Source organism: Myotis brandtii, unplaced genomic scaffold, assembly GCF_000412655.1.
Source record: "Myotis brandtii unplaced genomic scaffold, ASM41265v1 scaffold55, whole genome shotgun sequence".
Lineage (NCBI taxonomy): Eukaryota > Metazoa > Chordata > Mammalia > Chiroptera > Vespertilionidae > Myotis > Myotis brandtii.
In genome coordinates this window covers 1512467-1533931 of record NW_005370042.1, presented here as the reverse complement: position 1 = coordinate 1533931, position 21465 = coordinate 1512467, and the positions used below count along the sequence as shown (strand labels likewise).

Below are 21465 nucleotides of genomic sequence, written 5' to 3'. Positions count from 1 at the left end.
CAAGTCCAGTCAAGGGCACAAACCTCAGTTGCAGGCCAGATCCCCCGCCCTGGTTGGGGAGCGTGTGGAGGCAACCAATTGATGTGCCTCTCTCACATTGATGTTTCTCTCTCCTTCTCCCTTCCATTCTCTCTAAAAATCAATGGAAAAATATCCTCCAGTGAGATTAACAACAAAAAGAAACATCGATGAGAGAGAAACATCATTGATCAGCTGCCTCCTGTACGCCCCCTATTGGGGATTGAGCCCGTAACCCAGATATGCGCCCTGACCAGGAATGGAACCATGACCTCTTGGTTCCTGGGTCAACACTCAACCACTGAGTCACACTGGCCAGGCATTTCTGTAGATTCTTTTTAAATTTTGAAGATGAACTGTTTGTTAATAAACACTGCCTTTATAATCATTCAAAGTGGGTATACATTTTTTTGGACACCCTGTATTAAACCTACAGACCTGGTAGTCTCTGAATCTATTCCCACTTCAGCAGATCCTTCATGAATCAAGGCAGAACCTGTGTTCAATGCAAGGACAGTTTGGAGTAAGTATTTTTGCACCATAACATTTGCTCCTCAAAAACTGTTAAAGCAATTTTACTGGACATTTTTTAAGTTTTTAAAAATTCTACTTATGTAGATTAGTCTTTCAAATGCAGTAGACTTTACACCTGAAACTAATATAATACTGAATGTCAACTGTAATTAAAAAATAAAAGTTTACACTTGTAAAAAATGCAATGGAACTTGTAGTTCATAAATTGTATTTGCATGTACCACATCAAGACATTGGCTGATGCTGAAAATGGAGAACAGAACTGATGTTTCTGATAGCTCAGTTAAATTCCCAGAGAACATTCCTAGTTTAAAAAGACAAAAATAAAACAGAAACTTCGTAAAACCAAAGCCATCTGTACAGCATGTGAGCAAGTATTTTAGCTCCCAGTTTTAGTTGCCCAGGTCACAGGTGTGAGGAAGGGACGTTTTGTCCTCCTGGTTGCTATCTGCACCCTTTCCCGTCACCAGGCCCTCTGGCCCTCCCCTTGCCGAAGATCTGGGGGGAATAAAACCAACACGTCCAGAAAAGCGTAATGATCTATCCGCCACACGCCTTTACTGGCTAATGACATTTCAACTGGAGCTCATTTGTACCCTTCTGTTGTTACAGCGACAGTATCGGAATTTAAAGCTGTTTGTGGGTTTCCTACTTACAATTCTAGTCGTCTGCAAGAGGTGGAAAGATACCAGGGTCGGGTGGGACCAGTCAAAACCTAACATTTCATTGCGCACACTCAACGGAGAGCCCCGCAACAACGCCCGAGAAAGCTGTCTCGTCATTTGAAGTGCGAAGCTCGGGCTTTACCTAACATTTCATTGCGCACACTCAACGGAGAGCCCCACAACAACGCCCGAGAAAGCTGTCTCGTCAGTCATTTGAAGTGCGAAGCTCGGGCTTCTCTCGCCCACAACCTGTGTCTTTAGGGGCTCATGCTGGAGCCCCATCCCTGGAGCCTGAGGAGGCTGGTACCTGTGCCTTCCAGAAGCTGGCCCGCTATCTGGAAACTGACCTCCCTCACCAGACGCGGATGCCGACTGACACCAGTCCTTCCCTCCACGCCCTGGCTCCCCTTCCCGTCTGATCACTGACAGCTCTGCCTTCGCCTCCACATGACTCAGTTCCTGCTGCCTTCCCTGCCCTCTGCTCAGCCCCACTGGGACTTTCTCTCCCATGTTTAGCCTCAGCTGAGTCATGAGACGTGTGCTGATCCCCTGGCACGTGCGAGTAATTGTGGCACGTGATAAGGTATTCCTGTGTATGAAAACTTTCTGGTGTCTGGGAATAGATTTAAGGGTTATTTCTACTTCTGGTCATACAGTTTGTGAAAAAAAAGCTGTTGGAACACAGCTATACTTACTATCCATCTGTTCATTTGGTACTTGTCACACAGCTTTGCACTGTAGTTATCACGGAAACTAGAATCAAATCCTTATCTTAGTAGGTACTCAAATAATCTCACTAATAAATGAGTATATAAGCAGCTGATGAAAGTCAGAAGCTATCTCCATTCTTTGCATGAAAATTATACGACGAAAAATTAGAGATGAAATGAACATTCCGAATTCATTCCTTTAATTAAACCTAAAGCCACTCTGCAAGTCCATGACAATTAAAATAGAAAAGGGACAAAGAACAAACAGAAATAATTTCTGTTCCCTCCATACAGTAGTCCTTGTTGAGGGTACAATGTAGTCGCTCTTGGCATGCATTTTGCTTTGGTGGGTAGAAGAGACTGCCATCGAGTCGAGCTGCGCCATCTTTCTTCTCATTTGAATCCATTCCCACAAACAAACACAGGTGGTGACGCCCAGGAAGAGAGCCTTGGTCAGAGCCATGCCCCACAGCAGGTAGGTGACAGCAGCCAAAGCACTTCTCCTCCCCAGGCCTGAGGTTCCTCATCCAGAAACTCGGAAGAGTGAATGAGACAAGCCCGCAGTTCCCGAGTCACGTACACACATCAATGCATACGCCATGGTGCAGGCACACGGAACAGCTCCACTCCCGGCACCATAGTGCTACGCTTGCATGTTACCTGCTCAAAGCAAAAGAGATACATGTATCCTGCAGAGCATCTTTCTTCCTCTGCCACAGAACGGCAACGTCCCAAAAGGGACATCGAAACACTCAGTGTGGATCCTGGAGTCAAGGTGACACGGAGCAGTCGCAGTCAAACAGATACATGTATCCTGCAGAGCATCTTTCTTCCTCTGCACAGAACAGCAACGTCCCAAAAGGGACATCGGAACACTCAGTGTGGATCCTGGAGTCAAGGTGACGCGGAGCAGTCGCAGTCAAAAAACAGCTCACAGCCCCACGAGCAACACACCTAACAAAAGCTAATTAAACACGATAACGTGCTAATAGCTGTCAATTCATAGTTAAACTTTAAAACAAAAAATTTAAATTCAATTTATAGAAAACTGATCATGGACATTATGACATAATGAAAAAAATGTAAGAGCAACTTAGAAAAATACTTATAGTATTTGTAGTAAAAGAAACTGCCTTCACAGAGACTTTTCCTCATGATTCCTGGATTGAATCCTTGAATGACTATTCCAAGTAAGAGTCGACATTCTTTAAAAACTGTTCTTCCTCACTAAGATACTCCAAGACAACATTCCCGCCGTTGTATAAGGGACAGTCCTCCCTGGCCATCCAGGCTTCCAGCGTGTGGTCCAAGGGCAACGCTTCTCCAGAAGTCATGTGACAGAGCCTTAACTTCTGTTGAGAGAGAAACGAAGCACAATGTAGCGTAACAAACACGCGTGTAGCACAGCCTAAACCCCTAGGCAGAGCTGTTACGACCCGCGGGTACCTTGGCTGTGGACTTGTTGTTGTCGTTTCTGAGACTGGCTGAAGAAGCTGCAAAGTCGATGACCTTCCCAACGCTCCAGCGCTGGCAGAAGAACATGGGTTTGCTCTTCTCTTTGCTCCCCTGGGGTAAGAAAACCTGCAAGTAGACTCTTTCCGTCTGTAGGAACAAAACAGTTACAATAGATTACATACATGAATGAGACATCTGTTTTTGTCACTTCCACTCTTCTCCTGGTCAGCGAGGGACTGCCCTCTGATGCTAAAACTGGTGGTGGGAGTACCAGTCAGAGTCGCCCAGCAGCCACCTGAATGCATGGGTAGAGGGCCTGGCCAAGGTGACCTGTGCAAAGACGGGTTATGTGACCTCAGGTAAATCAACTAAGGTCTTTCCCGGGATTTTACATTCAAACGCTGGGGTGGAAAGGGCAGCTCTCTTTCTCCTGAGATTTTAGGGCTTATTGAATTAAATAAGACTTGCCTACAGCTATCACCCAGGCCCCTCAGCCACTCCTGAACCAAGGTGGAAAAAGTCCTGTGGGATGGGAAAGAATGGGCCCAACACAGAGGGAAGTCAAGGACACAATGGGCTCTTTCTAATGCATCTGCGCCCTGGAACTCAGTCATCCTGGTGACCAGATCAATGCCACTACCATCACACGAGGGGAAAACTGTTTTCATTACGCTAGTTGGTATCAAGTTTCTGTCATTCGCAAATGAAAGATCCCTGAAACATGAAACACATCTTCCTACTTGAAAGACAATGTTTTAGAGATAGCAGGGCTTTTGAGAATAAAGAAGCTAGAAAAAAAGAAAGAAAAAATAGACAAGTTTCATAGAAGATTTGATGGTCCCTCCAGGATTCTATACCCTATATGTTTCCTCATATTGTATTTTCATGCTAAGTTAATAAATGCAGAGGGAAAAAAGAGTAAAAGCAAAGGTGTTCCTTGATTCCTAAAAATTGCTTTAAAAAGAGTTGGCTTTACAGACCAATTCCTGTCACAATGTAATTGTTGGCATAAGAGGAGCATCTCTAAGTCATAGAGGAAAGATTACAATTATTTTAGGAAACATTAGATTCAAGACCATTCCCAGCACCAAAGAACTTAGATTTGTTGAAGACCAGTGGAGTGTGTTATTATAGATAACAAGAATTAAAAGAAAAAATAAGAAATCATTGGAAGTTCAAACTCTGGGCCAACTCTATAAAATCAAAGTAATCAGAGTATAAATATGAAAAGAGAATATTAAAAAAATATAGACTCACCTAAAAAAAAGATAAATATGCTTCAAGATCACAAATGGAACAGAAATGCAGAAAGGTGAGTGGGCAGAGAGAGAGACCAGAAGGGAGTTCCTATTCAAGACCAACATGCACAATCTGTAAACTGAAATTTCATAGCAAACCAAGATGAAAATAACTAAGTGTGAAAAAGACATTTAAAAATGAGAAAAATTAAGGGATAATACCCATAAAAAAGGAACAAGAAGTTATGAAACCAAAACAGTGTGGACGAAAGGGGCCACATGCTGACCTGACGAGCTCAGGAGAGGCCTGCATGGCAGTTTTGCAGACTCGGAGACCTAAAGTAACCACAAAGGATGGTCTGAAATTAAACCTTAACTAAAAGCAGTTTTGGTGGGCAGTTACGTTCTAAGCCGATATCTTCACTGATAAGGTCAACCTTTACCGTAACTGAGCCTATCTGTCTTTTTGCATCTATGATAACATACCCTTGAAATGTCTGGGTAACTTGTGATTTCCCTGTATCTGGAGCCCCTGGGGCACAGCCAGGTGTGCTGGGCTCAGGACAGATGCAGCAGATTCTTTCAGTATCATGTTAATTGTTCCTGCACCCACCTAAGTATGTGTCTTTCATTTTACTTTTTATCCTATCACAGAGGTTTCCCCACTTCGCTTAATCCCACCTCCTTAAATCTGTCACCAATGAATTTCATGTATAAATACGGATGTAACCCTGCCATTCTCCGGAGCACTATCTCAATTCCTTGAGGTTCTGCTTCCCGGCATATGTCGACAGTTTGGCTCAAATAAACTCACAAAAATTCTTTACAGGTTTCAATGGTTTTTTTACGTTAACAACAGGCAGAAATAAAATAAGAAGCTATAAATAGCTAATAAGAAATATAAACATAAAAAAACCCACAGTTTCTGAAATTAAAAGTTCAAACAGGATAAAATTTCTCTAACCTTCCATAAAAAGGCTTACTTGATAGGGAGATGGAGTTGAGGAAGTCATCTAGAATGTAGCACAAGGAGAAAGCAAGATAGAAACTTTATGTTTCCAAAGAGGTCTGAAACTAACAAGAGTTTCCGAAGAGAAGAGATGATGGAGGAGCAATAGTCAGAGAAAAATGACATAATCTTCTAAAAGTGAAGACATAAGTTAAAATTTTAAATGTATTTCAAGGGCCAAGATGGGCAATTAAAATAAATCCATGCCCAGAAACATTGCACTGAAATTGAAAAATACCACAGGTAAAGTCTTAAAAGCCACTAAAAAAGACAGTTACCCATATAGCAATGAAAATCAAGAGACAGCACATATTTCCCCTATAACAGATCAGAGGCCACTGTACATAGATCCAAGGAAGTGAGAGTCTAATAGACAAGCAGCTGGAGCAAAGGTAAAATAGTGCACTCTCAGACAAGAAAGACTAAAAGAGTTTACCTGCACAGACTCTGAATGAATCACTAAAGAATGGAATTCAGAAAAATAAATGTAAGTCCTAAGGAAAGAAGAAACTAAAAAAAATTTGTAGATTTACATAGGTATTGATGACAATAATCTTTATGTGTGAACAAAGATGATGGATGGGAGACATTCGAGTGGATAGGCATGTCAAGCTCCTTGTGCTATTTGAGAGGATGTAATATCAAGTAACTTTAAAGAGGAAAATTGGTTTTTACTTTTTTTTAAAATATTTTATTGATTTTTTACAGAGAGGAAGGGAGAGGGGTAGAGAGTTAGAAACATCACTGAGAAACATCGATCAGCCGCCTCCTGCACACCCCCTACTGGGGATGTGCCCGCAACCAAAGTACATGCCCTTGACCGGAATCTAACCTGGGACCCTTGAGTCCACAGGCTGACGCTCTATCCACTGAGCCAAACCGGTTAAGGCGGTTTTTACTTTTATACATAAAAAATAAAAATATAAACACAAGCCTGTTATCACCATTACTATAATACATTATATTGGAGATTCTAGATCAGTGGTTCTCAACCTTCTGGCCCTTTAAATACAGTTCCTCATGTTGTGACCCAACCATAAAATCATTTTCGTTGCTACTTCATAACTGTAATGTTGCTACTGTTATGAATCGTCATGTAAATATCTGATATGCAGGATGGTCTTAGGCGACCCCTGTGAAAGGGTCGTTCAACCGCCAAAGGGGTCGCGACCCACAGGTTGAGAGCTGCTGTTCTAGATAACGTATAATAAGAAAATGAAATAACTAATATAATTACCTATATATATAAAGCCTAAGCAACCATTACGACAGTTCGCTGTGATACACACTGACCACCAGGGGACAGACGCTCAACGCAGGAGCTGCCCCCTGGTGGTCAGTGTGCTCCCACAGCCAACCTCCCACAGTCCCTCCTCCCAGCCAGCCGGCCCCATTGAGACTGGGCGAGATGGCCCCAATGGCCCCGACTGCCGGCCAGGCCAAGGGACCCCACCAGTGCATGAATTCGTGTACCAGGCCTCTAGTTATAAAATAAAAGCTATCCTGCTAATGGGGTGTGACTGCATATCTAGGAAATCAAAGGCACTAATGGTAAAAAAAAAACTTCTAAAAGTAATCATAAGAGTTTGATGATGTGGCTGAATCAGATGAATATACAGAAATCAAGACTCTTTTCTCTATATTAGCAGTAAGTACCTGAAAATAGAGGTGGACACAAATATTTTGTTCACAACAGAAATAAACCCCAAAAATAATTGGAAATGAAAATAAATAGGGAATGAGACTTAAATGAAGACAAGCATGTTACACAAGACAAGAAATATGATCTGAATAACTAGAAGGACACATAAGGCTCCTGGATAGGAATGCCACGTAATAAAAACATTATTTCTCTCAAAACTGGTAAATAACATGTAATGCAAATCCAGTATGAATCCTAAAGAAGTTTGATTTTTTCCTTTACACATTTCTTAATAGTTACTCTTGCTAAAAGTGTGTACTACCTTTGCAAATTTAAAAACATTAAAGAAAGATTTTTAAAAAGAAAAATACTAAGGATAATCACTAAAAGAAGAATAAATCAATGGTTTCTAAAAGAGTAGAATACAAGAAAACATAGAAAATCCAATCAATACAAAAGAAGACAGGAAAGAGAAATAAGGATGATGAGCAAAAATCATAAGATGGAAGAAATACATTCAAATGTATCAGTGATCACAATATATATAAATGGATTCAACTCACCTATAAAAGGGGAATACTATCAAACTGGATTAAAAAAACAAAGTCCAGCTATATGCTGCTTACAAGAGACACCCTAAAACAAAACAACACAGAAAAGTTGAACATAACATGATGAAAAAAGACATAATAGTTAAATCTTAACCAAAAGAAAACTAGTGAAACAATCTATATATACTAGTGGTCCGGGGCACAAAAATTTGTGCACTCCGGGGGTGGGGGGGGTCCCTCAGCCCGGCCTGCACCCATTCACAGTCCAGGACCCCTTGGGGGATGTCCACCTGTCCCTGGGGAGCGGGCCTAAGCTTGCAGTCAGACATCCTTCTGGCAGCCAGGGAGCCCTCGGGGGATGTCCGACTAAAGGCTTAGGCCCCCAAGGGATCAGGTCTAAACTGTTAGTTGGACATTCTTAGTACTGCCACAGAGGTGGGAGAGGCTCCTGCCACCACCTCTGCGCTGGCCAGCCATGAGCCAGCTTCTAGCTGAGTAGCACTCCCCATATGGAAGTGCACTGACCACCAGGGGGCAGCTCCTGCATTGAGCATCTGCCCCCTGGTGGCCAGTGCGCATCATAGCCACCGGTCATTCTGCCGTTCAGAATGTGCATATTAGCCTTTTATTATTATTATATAGGATGTCCCTATTTCCCCCCTTTTGTCCCCTCTACCCAGCTCTTGTCCCCCACTTCTCTCTGGCCATCACCATACTGTTGTCTGTGTCCATGGGTTGTGCATATATTTTCTTTGGCTAATCCCTTCTTTAAATTCACTTCTTTAAATTTTTATTTTCAGATAAGTGCTTATAACTGCACTATTATATATTTTCTATTATATCATTTAGAATTAAGATATTTTTTAATTGAACCCTTGTAAATTTTAGCACAATTTAATAAATTATGCTAGAAGCAATTAGGAGATTTTTCATGTAATGCAGATACATTTCAATTAATATTTTATTAATTTTTAATTTTTTAATATTTTAATTTGAAATAATCTCATACATGTAAAAAAACCTATAAAATACTACAGCATATTATATGTACCCTTCACCCAATTTCTTAGGTGTTAATAATTTAAACATAACCATTATACAACTAACAAAATTTGGAATATATTTTTCTTATAATCTCTTTAATGTTACTTAATCCATTTACTTTGTTTTTGTTAATCTTCACCCAAGGATATTTTTCCATTAAATTTTAGAGAGAGTGAAGGGAAAGGGAGAGACACATTGATTGGTTGCCTCCTGCACATGCTCTGATAGGGACTGGGGATCAAGCCAGCAACTGAGGTACATGCCCTTGACTGGAATCGAACCTGGGACCCTTCAGTCCACGGGCTAATGCTCTATCCACTGAGCAAAACAGGCTGCAGCAAATATATTTTATTGATTTTTTACAGAGAGGAAGGGAGAGAGATAGAGAGTTAGAAACATCGATGAAAGAGAAACATCGATCAGCCGCCTCCTGCACATCTCCTACTGGGGATGTGCCCGCAACCCAGGTACATGCCCTTGACCGGAATCGAACCTGGGACCTTTCAGTCTGCAGGCCAACGCTCTATCCACTGAGCCAAACCGGTTTCGGCAATATGTGTCTTTATATTTAAAGTGGGTTTTGTTTTTGATTCACCCTCATAATCTTTCTTTCAATTAGTGCATTTATGCCACTGACTTTCAAAGTGCTTACTGATAGAGTTACTACCATATCAGGTGGCTTCTGGGTCTTCTGGGGCCAGCCTGCCTTGCCGCCCAGGACCTGCCAATCGGGTCCCTGGCGGCAAGGCAGGCCTGCTGCTGGGGCTTCTGGGGCAGGCCTGCCCTGGATGGCGGCACACTGGCGGCTTGCTGCCACCCTGCCTACAGTATGCAAATTAGCCGCCATCTTTGTTGGTGGCTAATTTGCATATCGTGCTGATTAGCCAATGTGAGGCGTAGTGAAGGTATGGTCAATTACCATGTTTGTCTATTATTAGATAGGATAAAACCCTAATATGCAAATAGACCAAACAGCGGAACAACTGAACAACTGGTCGCTATGATGTGCACTGACCACCAGGGGGCAAACGTGGAACATGGTGGGCGTTGGCAGCAGGTGGGAGAGCGCGGAACATGGCAGGCATTGGCCGCGGCGGGATGGTGGAGCAGGTAAGTGGGGGCGCCAGACCAAGGCGGGGCACCAGTCGCTGTCATCGGGGCGAGCCTCTGGTGGTTACTGAAAATTCTTTGCTCCCGTGAACTGTGGTCCTGCCAGGAGCTCACACCTGCTGCTGGCACCAGCCCCACTTGCACCTGCAGCTGGCGGCGGAGCCTCCGCTCACACCAGGTGCCGGCACCCAGCACCGGTCCTGATCACTCGGTGCTGTCAGTGGGTGCAAACAGTGGCTGCTAGCCCTGATCGCCCGTGAGGGCTTCTCCACCTCCCCCTGCTCCTGAGGGGAGATCAGGGCAGCAGCTGCTGCTTGCACCCACTGATGGCACTGGCCCCAATTGCTCCGTGCCATCAGCGGATGGGAGTGGCGGCGGCGGGAGCGGGGCTTCTGGCAGACAAGGGACCGTGGGCCGTGGTGGGAGGGGCCAGGAGGGGGCACGGAGGATAGGCCAAGACCCGCCCCTGTGCCCACCACAGCCTTGCATCCCACAGTTCCTTTCACAGTGCACGAATTTGTGCACTGGGCCCCTAGTACTATTATAATTCAAAATAGCATTAAAGGCAAAATTCATAAAGGAGGCCGAACCGGTTTGGCTCAGTGGATAGGGCGTCGGCCTGCGGACTCAAGGGTCCCAGGTTCGATTCCAATCAAGGGCATGTACCTTGGTTGCGGGCACATCCCCAGTAGGGAGTGTGCAGGAGGCAGCTGTTCGATGTTTCTCTCTCATCGATGTTTCTAACTCTCTATCCCTCTCCCTTCCTCTCTGTAAAAAATCAATAAAATATATTTTAAAAAAAATTCATAAAGGAGATATAATAATGGAGAATTCCATACATCTGATAATATGCAACTCAGCAAAACCATTAGAATTACAAGAAAAACCCTGACAAAACCACAGCTCCAGGAGATATTAACACACCTGTCTCAGAAACTAATACATAAGCAAACCAAAAATTAGTATGCACACACATACAAACACAGGTACACATGTGTAGACATATGTACAAAGAGAGAGACTGCAAATGATAAAGCAAGTAAGGGCAAAATGTAATTAACTGGTATATTTGGGTAAAAAATGTGGAAAATTTCTTTGTACTATTCTTGCTACTATTTTGTGTTTGCAACTATATCAAATTAAAGTTACCTGAAAAACACACCCAAACAAGTAGGTTGAAAACAGATAAGTTCACCATTGAATGAGAAAAGATGAAAAAAGTACATCAGAAAAAATATGAACAAAGAAAAAAGGACACCCAGAGTTTGGTGAAAAAGAAAGCAAAGCAACAATACAGAGGACAATAAAACCAAAATATGGTTCTTTGAAAAGACTAAAATATAAATAAATAAAATAAACACAAACATCTAGGAAGACCGGCCAAGGAGAAAACAAAGAGAGATGCAAATGAAAAAATATTAAGAATGAAATGGAATGACTAAAGACACAGTAGAGATTCTGGAATTCTCTTATTTAAGAGAATAAGTTGAACAACTTTATAATAATAAACAGGAGAATCTACACCAGGAATTTTAAGAAAAATATTATTTACCAACATTTATTTCAGAAGCAACAGATTATCCAAATAAACCAAGAACTATTTAACATTTTGAAATCATGTTAGATATTCTCCGCTTTTTCAAAAAGGCTATAATAACCATTACCAAAGCTTCAACAACAAAGAATCCCACCTTCTACAACTATTTCAAAGAATAGAAGAGGGAAACCTACTCAACTAATTTTATAAGTATAATCTGGCTACTAATGGCACAAAATACTACTAAGTAACATATTAGAAAATCAATGTAATAGTGCATTTTAAAAGAATTATATACCAAAGTCAAGTGGTTTATCCCAGAAAATGTGGGTGATTCAACAACAGAAAATCAATCAACATAATTTATCACACTGATAAGGAAAAACAATAACAAAAAAATACATCAACATGATCATCTTATTAGATGTAGGGAAAAAACCCACAGAAAAATTTAATAAGTATTCACGACATAAATTTCTAGTAAGCTAGGAATAGAAAGAAATATTGTTAACCCGATAAAGGCAACTATGAACAACCTACAATAAAGAAAATATTTAATGTTGAAACTTCAGACTCATTTGGATTAAAGTCAGAACTGTGATGAAGATGTCTGCTGTCACCCATATTATTCAGTCCTGATCTGTAGAGATCAACCCATGCATTAAGACAAATAATGATGAAAAGCAGGAGTCAGAGGAAAGAAAATTTGAGGAAAAGAAACACCAAAACACAAAACTGTCATTTGCAGAAAATATAACTGCATGAAAACATCCCAGAAAGCCTATAAACCATGGGAACAATGAGAGGTTTCTTTGCAGGACAGGACAACAAACAACAACCAGCATAACCAATTAAGGAAGCGTTAAGTTTTTTAAAAGTTATTATTTACGATGGCAGCAAAAATTAGGAAGAACCTAAGAATATAATTAAGAAAAGACATATAGATATGAATGGTAAGCATTACAGATGTTATTTAAAGACAGAAAAGAAGACCTAAAGAAAAATTGGAACAATAGACAACAAATATGGATGGGATGAGAAGAGTCAAAATTCTAAAGAAGTAAACCGTTCTAATAGAAAATTCAGTATAATTCCTATCAAGCACAATTTCATAGAACAGGACAAAGTGATCCTACAATTTTTACAAAAGAATAAAGAGCCAAGAATAGACACAGCTGGAAGCAAAAAGTAAGGTGGAGAAACGTGCCCTACTTCTTACACAGCTATGATAATAAGCTAGTTTGATATTAATGAAAAGATGGACAGTCCCAAACTAGTCCCATGTGTACTATATGGTAGGTGACTGAGGTGTAATTACAAGGATGAACTCTCAGTACCTTATGTTATGACCATAGGTAATCCATTCAGATATGTGTATATGTGTAAATCTTTACTTCTACTTATAATTAAATGGAATAAAGAGCTACACAAAATAAGCAAATAAAATAAAGCTTTTAAAGGAAAATGTAAGAAAATATCTTAAACAATTTACTTTGAAAAGTACAAATCTTAGAGAAATCACTAATAAATTTGAACATATTAAAATTTTAAAAGTCTGAACCACTCATAAAAAACAAAGAGAAGACAAACCACAAATTGAGAGAGGAAATGTGCAACACATGTAGTAAAAAAATGCAGAACATCTAGAGCAGCGGATCTCAACCTGTGGGTCGCGACCCCTTTGGGGGTCGAACGACCCTTTCACAGGGTTCACCATCGGAAAACACATATATAATTACATTACGATTCATAACAGTAGCAAAATTACAGTTATGAAGTAGCAACGAAAATAATTTTATGGTTGGGGGTCACCACAACATGAGGAACTGTATTAAAGGGTCGCGGCATTAGGAAGGTTGAGAACCACTGATCTAGAGTAAAAAAAAGTGCAACAACCCAACAGAAAAAGTAGGCAAAGGATATGAACAAATAATTCACAGAAGAAAGTCAATAGCCAATAAACTCATGCAAAATAACTGAACCTTAATTGTCAAAAGGGAAATTTAACTTTAAACCTCAATGAGACATAACTTCATATCTATCAGTTTGGTAACAATGAATAACACCCAGTGTTGGCAAGAAACCCTGAAACCCTCAGACAAAAAATTAGCACAACCACTGAGCACAAAGTTGACAGCATCCAGGAAACCTGAGGATAAGCAAAGCCCAGGACCCAGCTTTTCTATTTCTCCGTATCTTCCCCAGGGGAGCATTTTTCAATCTGAGGGCCTCAATCCTTCAGGGGTTATAAAATCAATACTCTTTAAAACAAAATAGAATTAGAAAATACCAGTGTAAGGTTAGGTGAAACTGTGTTAAGGTATGTATGCATGTATCTATGTATGTATGTACTGGGTTGCTGTATAAAATACAATTGACATTATGGCTTTTTAAAGGAACTGCCCTACTGAGACATTCCCATATACACACAAGGACAGTCACTGTTGAACAGTTTATAATAGCAAAAAAACTTGGAAAAATTCTGAATATTGTTCATCATGAGAATGAATAAATGTGGTATATTCATATTATGGGATTTGCAGTTATCACAATGAACAAACTAGACCAAATGTGTCAACATGGATAAATGCTAAAAACATGATGCCAAGTGAAAAAAAAAAAGAGCTGAGGAAGGATACGTATGACTCCTTGCCATTTCTATAAAGTGAAAATCTCACAAAACAATGTACCATTTTTTATGTAGCTACACACCTGTAACACTAGGAAAGATACACATCAGGTTCAGGTTAGTTGTTACTAGATGGGAGGGAGGAGTAGAGAGGGGCTTCAACCACATGTAAACATTTTGTTTTTCAAAGTCTCCAAGACCAACCTGGGGCAGTGACTTATCCCCATCAGCATGCATCTTTAATTTCATCAGTGCTACCTTGGCAGCTGTTGCGCTATTTTTTGCACCCTTCCGTCGCTTATTCGCTGTCTCTCCTGTCTTGGAATCTAAGAAATAAAAATAAGCATATAAACACAAAATGTTTACATTATATTTTCTAGACTTTTATTAACTACTAGGGGCCCAGTGCATGAATTTGTGCACCTTGAAAGGAACTGTGGGCTGCAAGGCTGCGGTGGGCACAGGGGCGGAGGATGGTCTCAGCCCATCCTCCGTGATTAATTTTTTATGGCTCTGAAACATACAAAAACTACACACAACGGAGCTCTACAGAGACAACATATTGTGTAGGTATATTTAAAATATTGACAATCTCCACATCAAAACCCTTAGTGTGGTGCTTCTTTCGAACTTAAGCTGATTTACTCTAATCACTAACACTTCCACAGAGAACTTTAAGATTTGGTTATAGAAGATTTTATTAAAGGTAGCGTCCTTACAAAGAATGAAAATTCTGCTGAACTAACATGTTGGCAGAGACTGGTCTAGTTTACAGATATACTAGAGGCCCGATGCACGAATTTCGTGCACGAGTAGGCCTTCCTTCTCCAGGCTGCCAGCACCAGCTTCCCTCTGGCACCCGGTACCCAGGCTTCCCTCTGGCCACTGACAGGCACCCGGGACCCGGGCTTCCCTTGCAGACCCAACTTCATCCGGAAGGTCGACCGGAAGGACGTCCGGTCTAATTAGCATATTACGCTTTTATTATTATAGATTCTTTCCTGGTACCTCAGATTGTAACAGCATTCTTAGGACAGCAGACTAGGCTTAACATTTAGTCTTTAGAGACTACAAACCACTACTTTAGCTCCGTGAAACTATTTCTAGCTGTGATGGTTAACCAGCTGATCTGAGTGGCCGAGCAGGAAAACATCTGGCTTTGTGAGAAATACTGTTGCAAGAGTATCATCAAAATAGATTGCAAGTTTCAGCCCACCGGGGCTGTTAACAATGCCTTCCATACTGAGAAGCAGACATAAGCAGCAGGAGCTTTGGAACTAATAGGTAGACAGCAACACAGAAAGCAATGAAACCAGTTTCCTTGGTACTTGCCAATAATGTCTCTAACAAGTTTCTGAGTGCCAGCCATGCGAGGCTTAGGGAGTTCCAGTTTTTCACATTCATGATCTGACTGGTGACGGTGTCTGTGAGCAACAGAAGAGTGACACCAGTTCAAGTATCTGTATACAAGTTAAACAGATACACAGAGTGTGGGGGATCTGAGTGCTCACCTCAGGCAAAAGTTCTTCTCACAGTGAGGACAGGTCACTGGTACAAGCTCTTTCTCAGCACAGCCCTTGAACGCACATGGGTAAGACGCATGTGTATCTGACTTCAGCCTCTCCTTGACTACAGTCACCTGAAAATGTAAAAAGGAGAAATTGGTGTATTTCACATGGAGAATAAGTCAACAAATCTATTTTGAAAGGCAGCATTCATTTTACTGCTGCTTAAACTTATAAGAGCAACTTCGATGCTCCCACAAAACAGATTATAGTAAATATTTGTGTGAGAAATGATTATTGTGTTGACTGTTCTACATTTTCATAATCATCTACTGTGGTATATTTATCTTCTAAATCAATTTACCGTGACTATTGAGTTACTCTTTATAATTTTAGTCTTCTACTTTGTAACGGTCCAACACAAAGATGCCCCCATACTAACATGCTCAGGTAGTCATCTCAACATCAGTCCTCAATGGCAAGTCTATCTATTTTCTACACCAATTTTAAGTAGTTAAGTATATATAAATGAACACTTAAAATTATGTTTATCCATGATACAGAGGGTTAAAGACAGTTTTCATAATGATATACTGTTCGTGATGTGTATTTAGTATTGTATTCCCAGCAAATATTACATCAGAAAAAGATGAGATTTTATAAGATTAAAAAAAAAAATCCAGATCAACCAGGCTCTTTTGACTACAGGTGTCCCCCACTATCCGAAAGTAGCTGAGCATTCCTACCTATGAAACTTTTCATAAACCGAAATGGCGCAATGACCATTAATTTACATGGAAAATTTTTTCCCTGTTCCCAGACCCCAAAATGGGTCTCCCAGATGCTCAGACACAGTTCAAAGCTGGGGGGCCCTAATGCCGAGATGCTGAGCATGATTCCGGGGGAAGGAGCTTGCCGGGCCGCTCTCACAGCTCGGGGTGCGCTGCCTGTGTAGTGAATGGCTCACTGCAAAACAAGTGTTAAATGCTATTTTCCCTCCTCCCTTTTTTTGTAAAAGTGGACATCCTTTCTGGGTTTCTTTAGGTTAGCACAAACAGGTACTAATGTGGGTCTTTCATACAAGTGAAGGGGCTTACAGTGCACTTTCGACGGGGGGGGGGGGGGGGGGGGGGGGTGTATTAAGTAACTACGTTTCTAGAGTTGAATGAATTTAGAGAAATAATTGCTTGAAATCCACAATCAAAGACACTCCTCCATATAAATGATAGTTGCATCTTGTTGGAATTGACTTAACTATTTTTCCAAACTTGTTCCCACAGTCTCACGGTAAGTGATTTTTCTTCACTATTTAATGGAGATCCAATTGAGAGACATTCTGTGAGAGACATTAAAAGAAAATCAAGTGGTATCATAAGAAAAAGGAAAGCACGGGGCAGATTTACAAGTTGCATAAGAAACATCAGCATGTTTCTGTGACTCTAAATGAGATTTTCCTCCCAGTTAACCCTGCGTAATACCAATAAGTTCATTAATTTTTAGTTCCCGCAAATAAATCACCTAAACTTCGCAGGGCCAGACTTTGAAGCCGTTTAACCTGAATTTTCTATAACTGACAGAACAGATGTAAAATCCTTGTGCTTGGCAAACAGTGGGCAGAAATAAGTGTTCCCTGCAAAGTGTGAGGCAAACGCTTCCTTCCAAATGGAGTGAATCCAGTTTAACTTCCCGCCTCTCCTGACCCGAGGGAGACAGGGCCTCTTGTCGACCTGTCAAATGTGAGACAGTGGGCCCAGCTTTCTCTTTTTCTTCTTGGAACTGAACCTGGGAGTCAAGGAGGAGGCCTGGCGGGGTCCAGCACTGCTGGGATGGGCAGGCAGTGTGCCCAGTCCTGGCGTTCTCTGCAGACCTACTGGGCTCTTCTCGCTAAGCTTTACTATCATCCTCCTTATCCTTTATCAGTAACACAGATGACATTTTGGTTTCTGTCTGCCAGCCACTTTTTAAGCTCTCCATGTGGTCAGAATTAGAATGGGACTTTGTGCGACCACAGGTTTGTTCCGGGTGGTCTAAGGCTGACTGAGTCAGAACAATAGATTGTCACCAAATCCTAACACCAGGCACCATGCAAACGAACAAGTGGAGGAAACTGGCAGGGGTGCATGAGGACGGCAATTCCGTTTCAGATCTGCAAACAGGGAGCCTAGAGCTGCAAGCGGCCACCCAAACAGAACTAGAGTGTAAAGAACTAAGAATTATGAGACTAAAAAAGTAAAAATACCAAATAGATCAATTTTTCAAAAAACAAACTGAGAAAAATAATATAAATAAAGCAAAAACAATAATTTGCATAATTAGCTTAGTATGCCAAATTTTAATCTGCTGTACACTGGCTGGTTTGAAACCTCTTCAAAATTGGAAGAAAGCCCAGCTGGCATGGCTCAGTGGTTGAGTGTTGATCTATGAACCAGGAGATCACAGTTCAATTCCCCAGTCAGGGCACATGCCAGGGTTGAGGGCTCGATCCCCAGTAGGGGACATGCAGGAGGCAGCCAATCAATGATTCTCTCTCATCACTGATGTTTCTATCTCTCTCCCTTTCCCTTCTCCTCTGAAATCAATAAAAATACATTTTTAAAAATTGGAAGAAAAGTACATAAATACAAATGTGAGTTATTAGAGAGGAGAACTATTAACATACCTCAGGACAGCTGTGCGACTCTCTGCTTCTGTGCTCAAGGCTTAAATAATTAAAAAAAAATAGTGTTTATTTAAATGCAATCAAATAATGTAAGGATAACATAACCTGAGATATTTCAGTTGTTAGCATCCTTAAGATTAATTACATGTATGCTACATTAAGAACTCTACAAATAAGGATAAGCTGAAATACCTTATCATATAAAAATAGAGCATCTATTGCCTCAAACACAATTGTTCAACTTCCATATGAGAAAAAGAAAAGTCGCCACTCTAAATTACCTCCTTTACTCTGAGTGCTTTCAGGTGTGTGAAAAGACCAAAACATGGGGGGGGGGAGGAGAAGGGGGGTCTGCCGCTGCTAGGGCCGGCCCGAGGCTCAGGCAGCCCCGGCAGCTGGCAGTGGCAGCAGCAGCTGCATCACCTTCCTGTGATCGGCCCAGTTGCCTCCTGCAGAGGAAGGCCAGAGGCAGCAGCAGCGAGGGGGTGATGGGGGCAGTGCCTTCCTGATTGGCCAGTCGCCTCCCACAGAGGGAGGCTGGACTGCAGCTTAGGCCCACTCCCCATGGGGAACGGGCCTAAGCCCTCAGTAGGAGATCCCCAAGGGCTCCTGGACTGTGAGAGGAGACAGGCCGGGCTGAGGGACTCCCCCCGTCCCCCGTGCACAAATTTTCGTGCACCGGGCCTCTAGTCAATAATAAAAGGTCAAAAATGTGCTCTAGCTCTGATTTTAAAATATGCATTACTTTCATTTTATTAATTAAAATAAAGAGTATAATCATTAACTGGATTTTTCCCATATTCTTTATATTGTGGACATGTTCTCTCCTTGTGATTAAAAGCCACAAATACAACTTTCACATACAAAATCACACACGGCCCAGCCAGGGTTGCTCAGTGGTTGAGTGTCGATGTATAAACCAGGAGGTCCCAGTTTGATTCTGGTCCTGGCACATGCCAGGGTTTTAGGCTCAATTCCTCGGGGGGTAGGGGTGGGGGGTGCAGGAGGCAGCCAGTCAATGATTCTCTCTCATCATTGATATTTCTATCTCTCTCCCTCTCCCTTCCTCTCTGAAATCAATAAAAATATATTTAAAAAAAGAAAAATTACACAGATAATGCCATCTATGAAGTTAGAAGATTAGCTAAATATATGCACAAGTAATCAGAGCCCATGACTAATCTATTTTTTTCAAGTGTTCATTTTACTATAATGAACATTAAATATCAATGGCTAAAGTAAGAGCTATTTTACATCATTTTGCTGTTCAGAAGTAAACCTCATATTACAAACACCAAAGTTACTTTCAAATCCTGTACAAATAACTTACCAAAATATTCCTGAACAACCATCACATACAAATGGAAGAAAATCTAAAATTGAAGGAAAATGTTATATGTACTGGTCAGTATTTGATTTTGATTTAGTTTTTTTAAGCATAAAGAATCTGCAAGTATTGAGCCACCTCCCTCCGAGAACTTTCCTTTTTTGACCAATATCCTAATGTAGCAAGTAAACAAAAGCCATCACAACCTCAAGTCCTCTGGGAGAAAGTTACTAGGTTACCAGGAGACAAATGTTACTTAGAGTAGCATGTTAAATCCAAAAAAATGTTCTGTTTTTGTTTCCCAGAGTTAGTAGGTGTTGTTTTCGAGGACTGCATTTTGCAAATTTCCTGCATTTTAAGTGAAAAACCTGGTTTCAATTCTGATTCCACTATTTACTAATTTAGCAATGCTAAGCAAGTTACTTAACAGTAGAGCTTTGGAGATTCTATATATAAATATATTTTATAGTATATATACACAAAACCAGAGCTATTATTAAGTATGTATATAGGTCTGTATGTATATGTGTGTATATATATCTATACTATATGCTATATCTACTTCACAGGGTAATTATAAAAATCAAATGATATACATAAAAGGTATGAATAGTTAGAAAGCAACTATAATTCATAAGATAATTACAACAATTAATTTGTCTTGAATATGCTCTGAGAAAAATACTGTGATGACTAGGTGGAGATAGTTTTAAAGAAAGTCCAGAAATTCAATAGATTGATGGATTAATACTGCAAAATGTAATCCTGAATTGTGTTTTTCCTTGCTGTTGAGGAACAACTAAGTTAGTATTAACTAACTAACTAACTAACTAAATAGATAAATAACTACATTAGGAACAGAATTTTTGCAAAGCACATGGAAGTATCCATTCCCAGATGTGACAACTATTAACCACCGACACAATAAGTTACTCTCTAGAATGTTTTCAACGTGCCTCATATTAAATCACAGCTAAAGTAAGGCTGGCTATATCTAATCACACCACTTTTACAAAGTGAAAACAGAAGATACTGCCCTTTAGAGAAAGCTACAATTTCCCCCCAAAGATCTCATCCTGCAGGCTATCTAAACTTGAAGCAGAAAGAAAGGATCTTATAACCGAAGAGACCCTGGGTAATTCTGCTGTGGGCCGAGAGGACCCGGTTGGTTCTTCCTTCCCCTGAGAGAACAGTCCCTGTGGTTCTGGCTGCAGGATTCCATGAGCGTTTCATACCAAGAAAGTGCGCATACATTAGTCAATGCGACAGAAACAGAAACTTCTGATGTCTCTCTCAACTTGGAAGAACTGTACCTGTTTGCTATTTTGAGACTTTTAGTGACCATGTAAACATTAGATACAAACCAAGAGAACTCAGGGGAAGAGTGAAATCAGGGTAATTTCCTGGTACCGGACACCATCTTTCTATCCATCGGGAAGCTAACAACAGTTTTAGGATACGCACACTCCAAACCTAACTGCTGTCCTCTGGTCCAAGAGCTAGACCTCGGCCTCGTTTCAGACGTTTACACTTTAGAAGACACCAGAAGTGGGCAAGGAAGCCGACCATCTCACACATGGCAGGTGAGGTGGACTTACAGGGTGAGCCGGGCACAGCAGCGATACAGAGCTCACCGGCAAACCCCGGCCAGGCTTCCCATGCAAGACATGCGAGGGGGCTGCGAGGGGCTGGCGGCGCAGCAGAGGGACACCGAGCGCGTCAGCAGCAAGGACCCGGCGGGAGCTGTCCTCCGCCCCCGGCCCACCGGGGCACACTAATCAGTGGTGGCGCTCCCACTAATCGGGCCGACCCTCAGTCCTCTCCACAGTGAC

General features: G+C 41.2%; 1 protein-coding gene across 1 annotated transcript; it reads right to left on the bottom strand.

Moving 5' to 3' along the window:
* Positions 1 to 2731: 2731 nt before the first annotated feature.
* ZFAND1 (zinc finger, AN1-type domain 1) lies at positions 2732 to 21349 on the bottom strand (the record flags this gene model as incomplete). The annotated part of the gene is made up of 8 exons (XM_014549359.1): positions 2732 to 3279; positions 3374 to 3529; positions 14347 to 14468; positions 15475 to 15566; positions 15654 to 15781; positions 18307 to 18346; positions 19637 to 19679; positions 21232 to 21349. Coding segments are annotated over 8 exons (870 nt in total), but the record flags the coding sequence as incomplete, so codon positions are not given.
* Between the last annotated feature and the right edge of the window lie 116 nt (positions 21350 to 21465).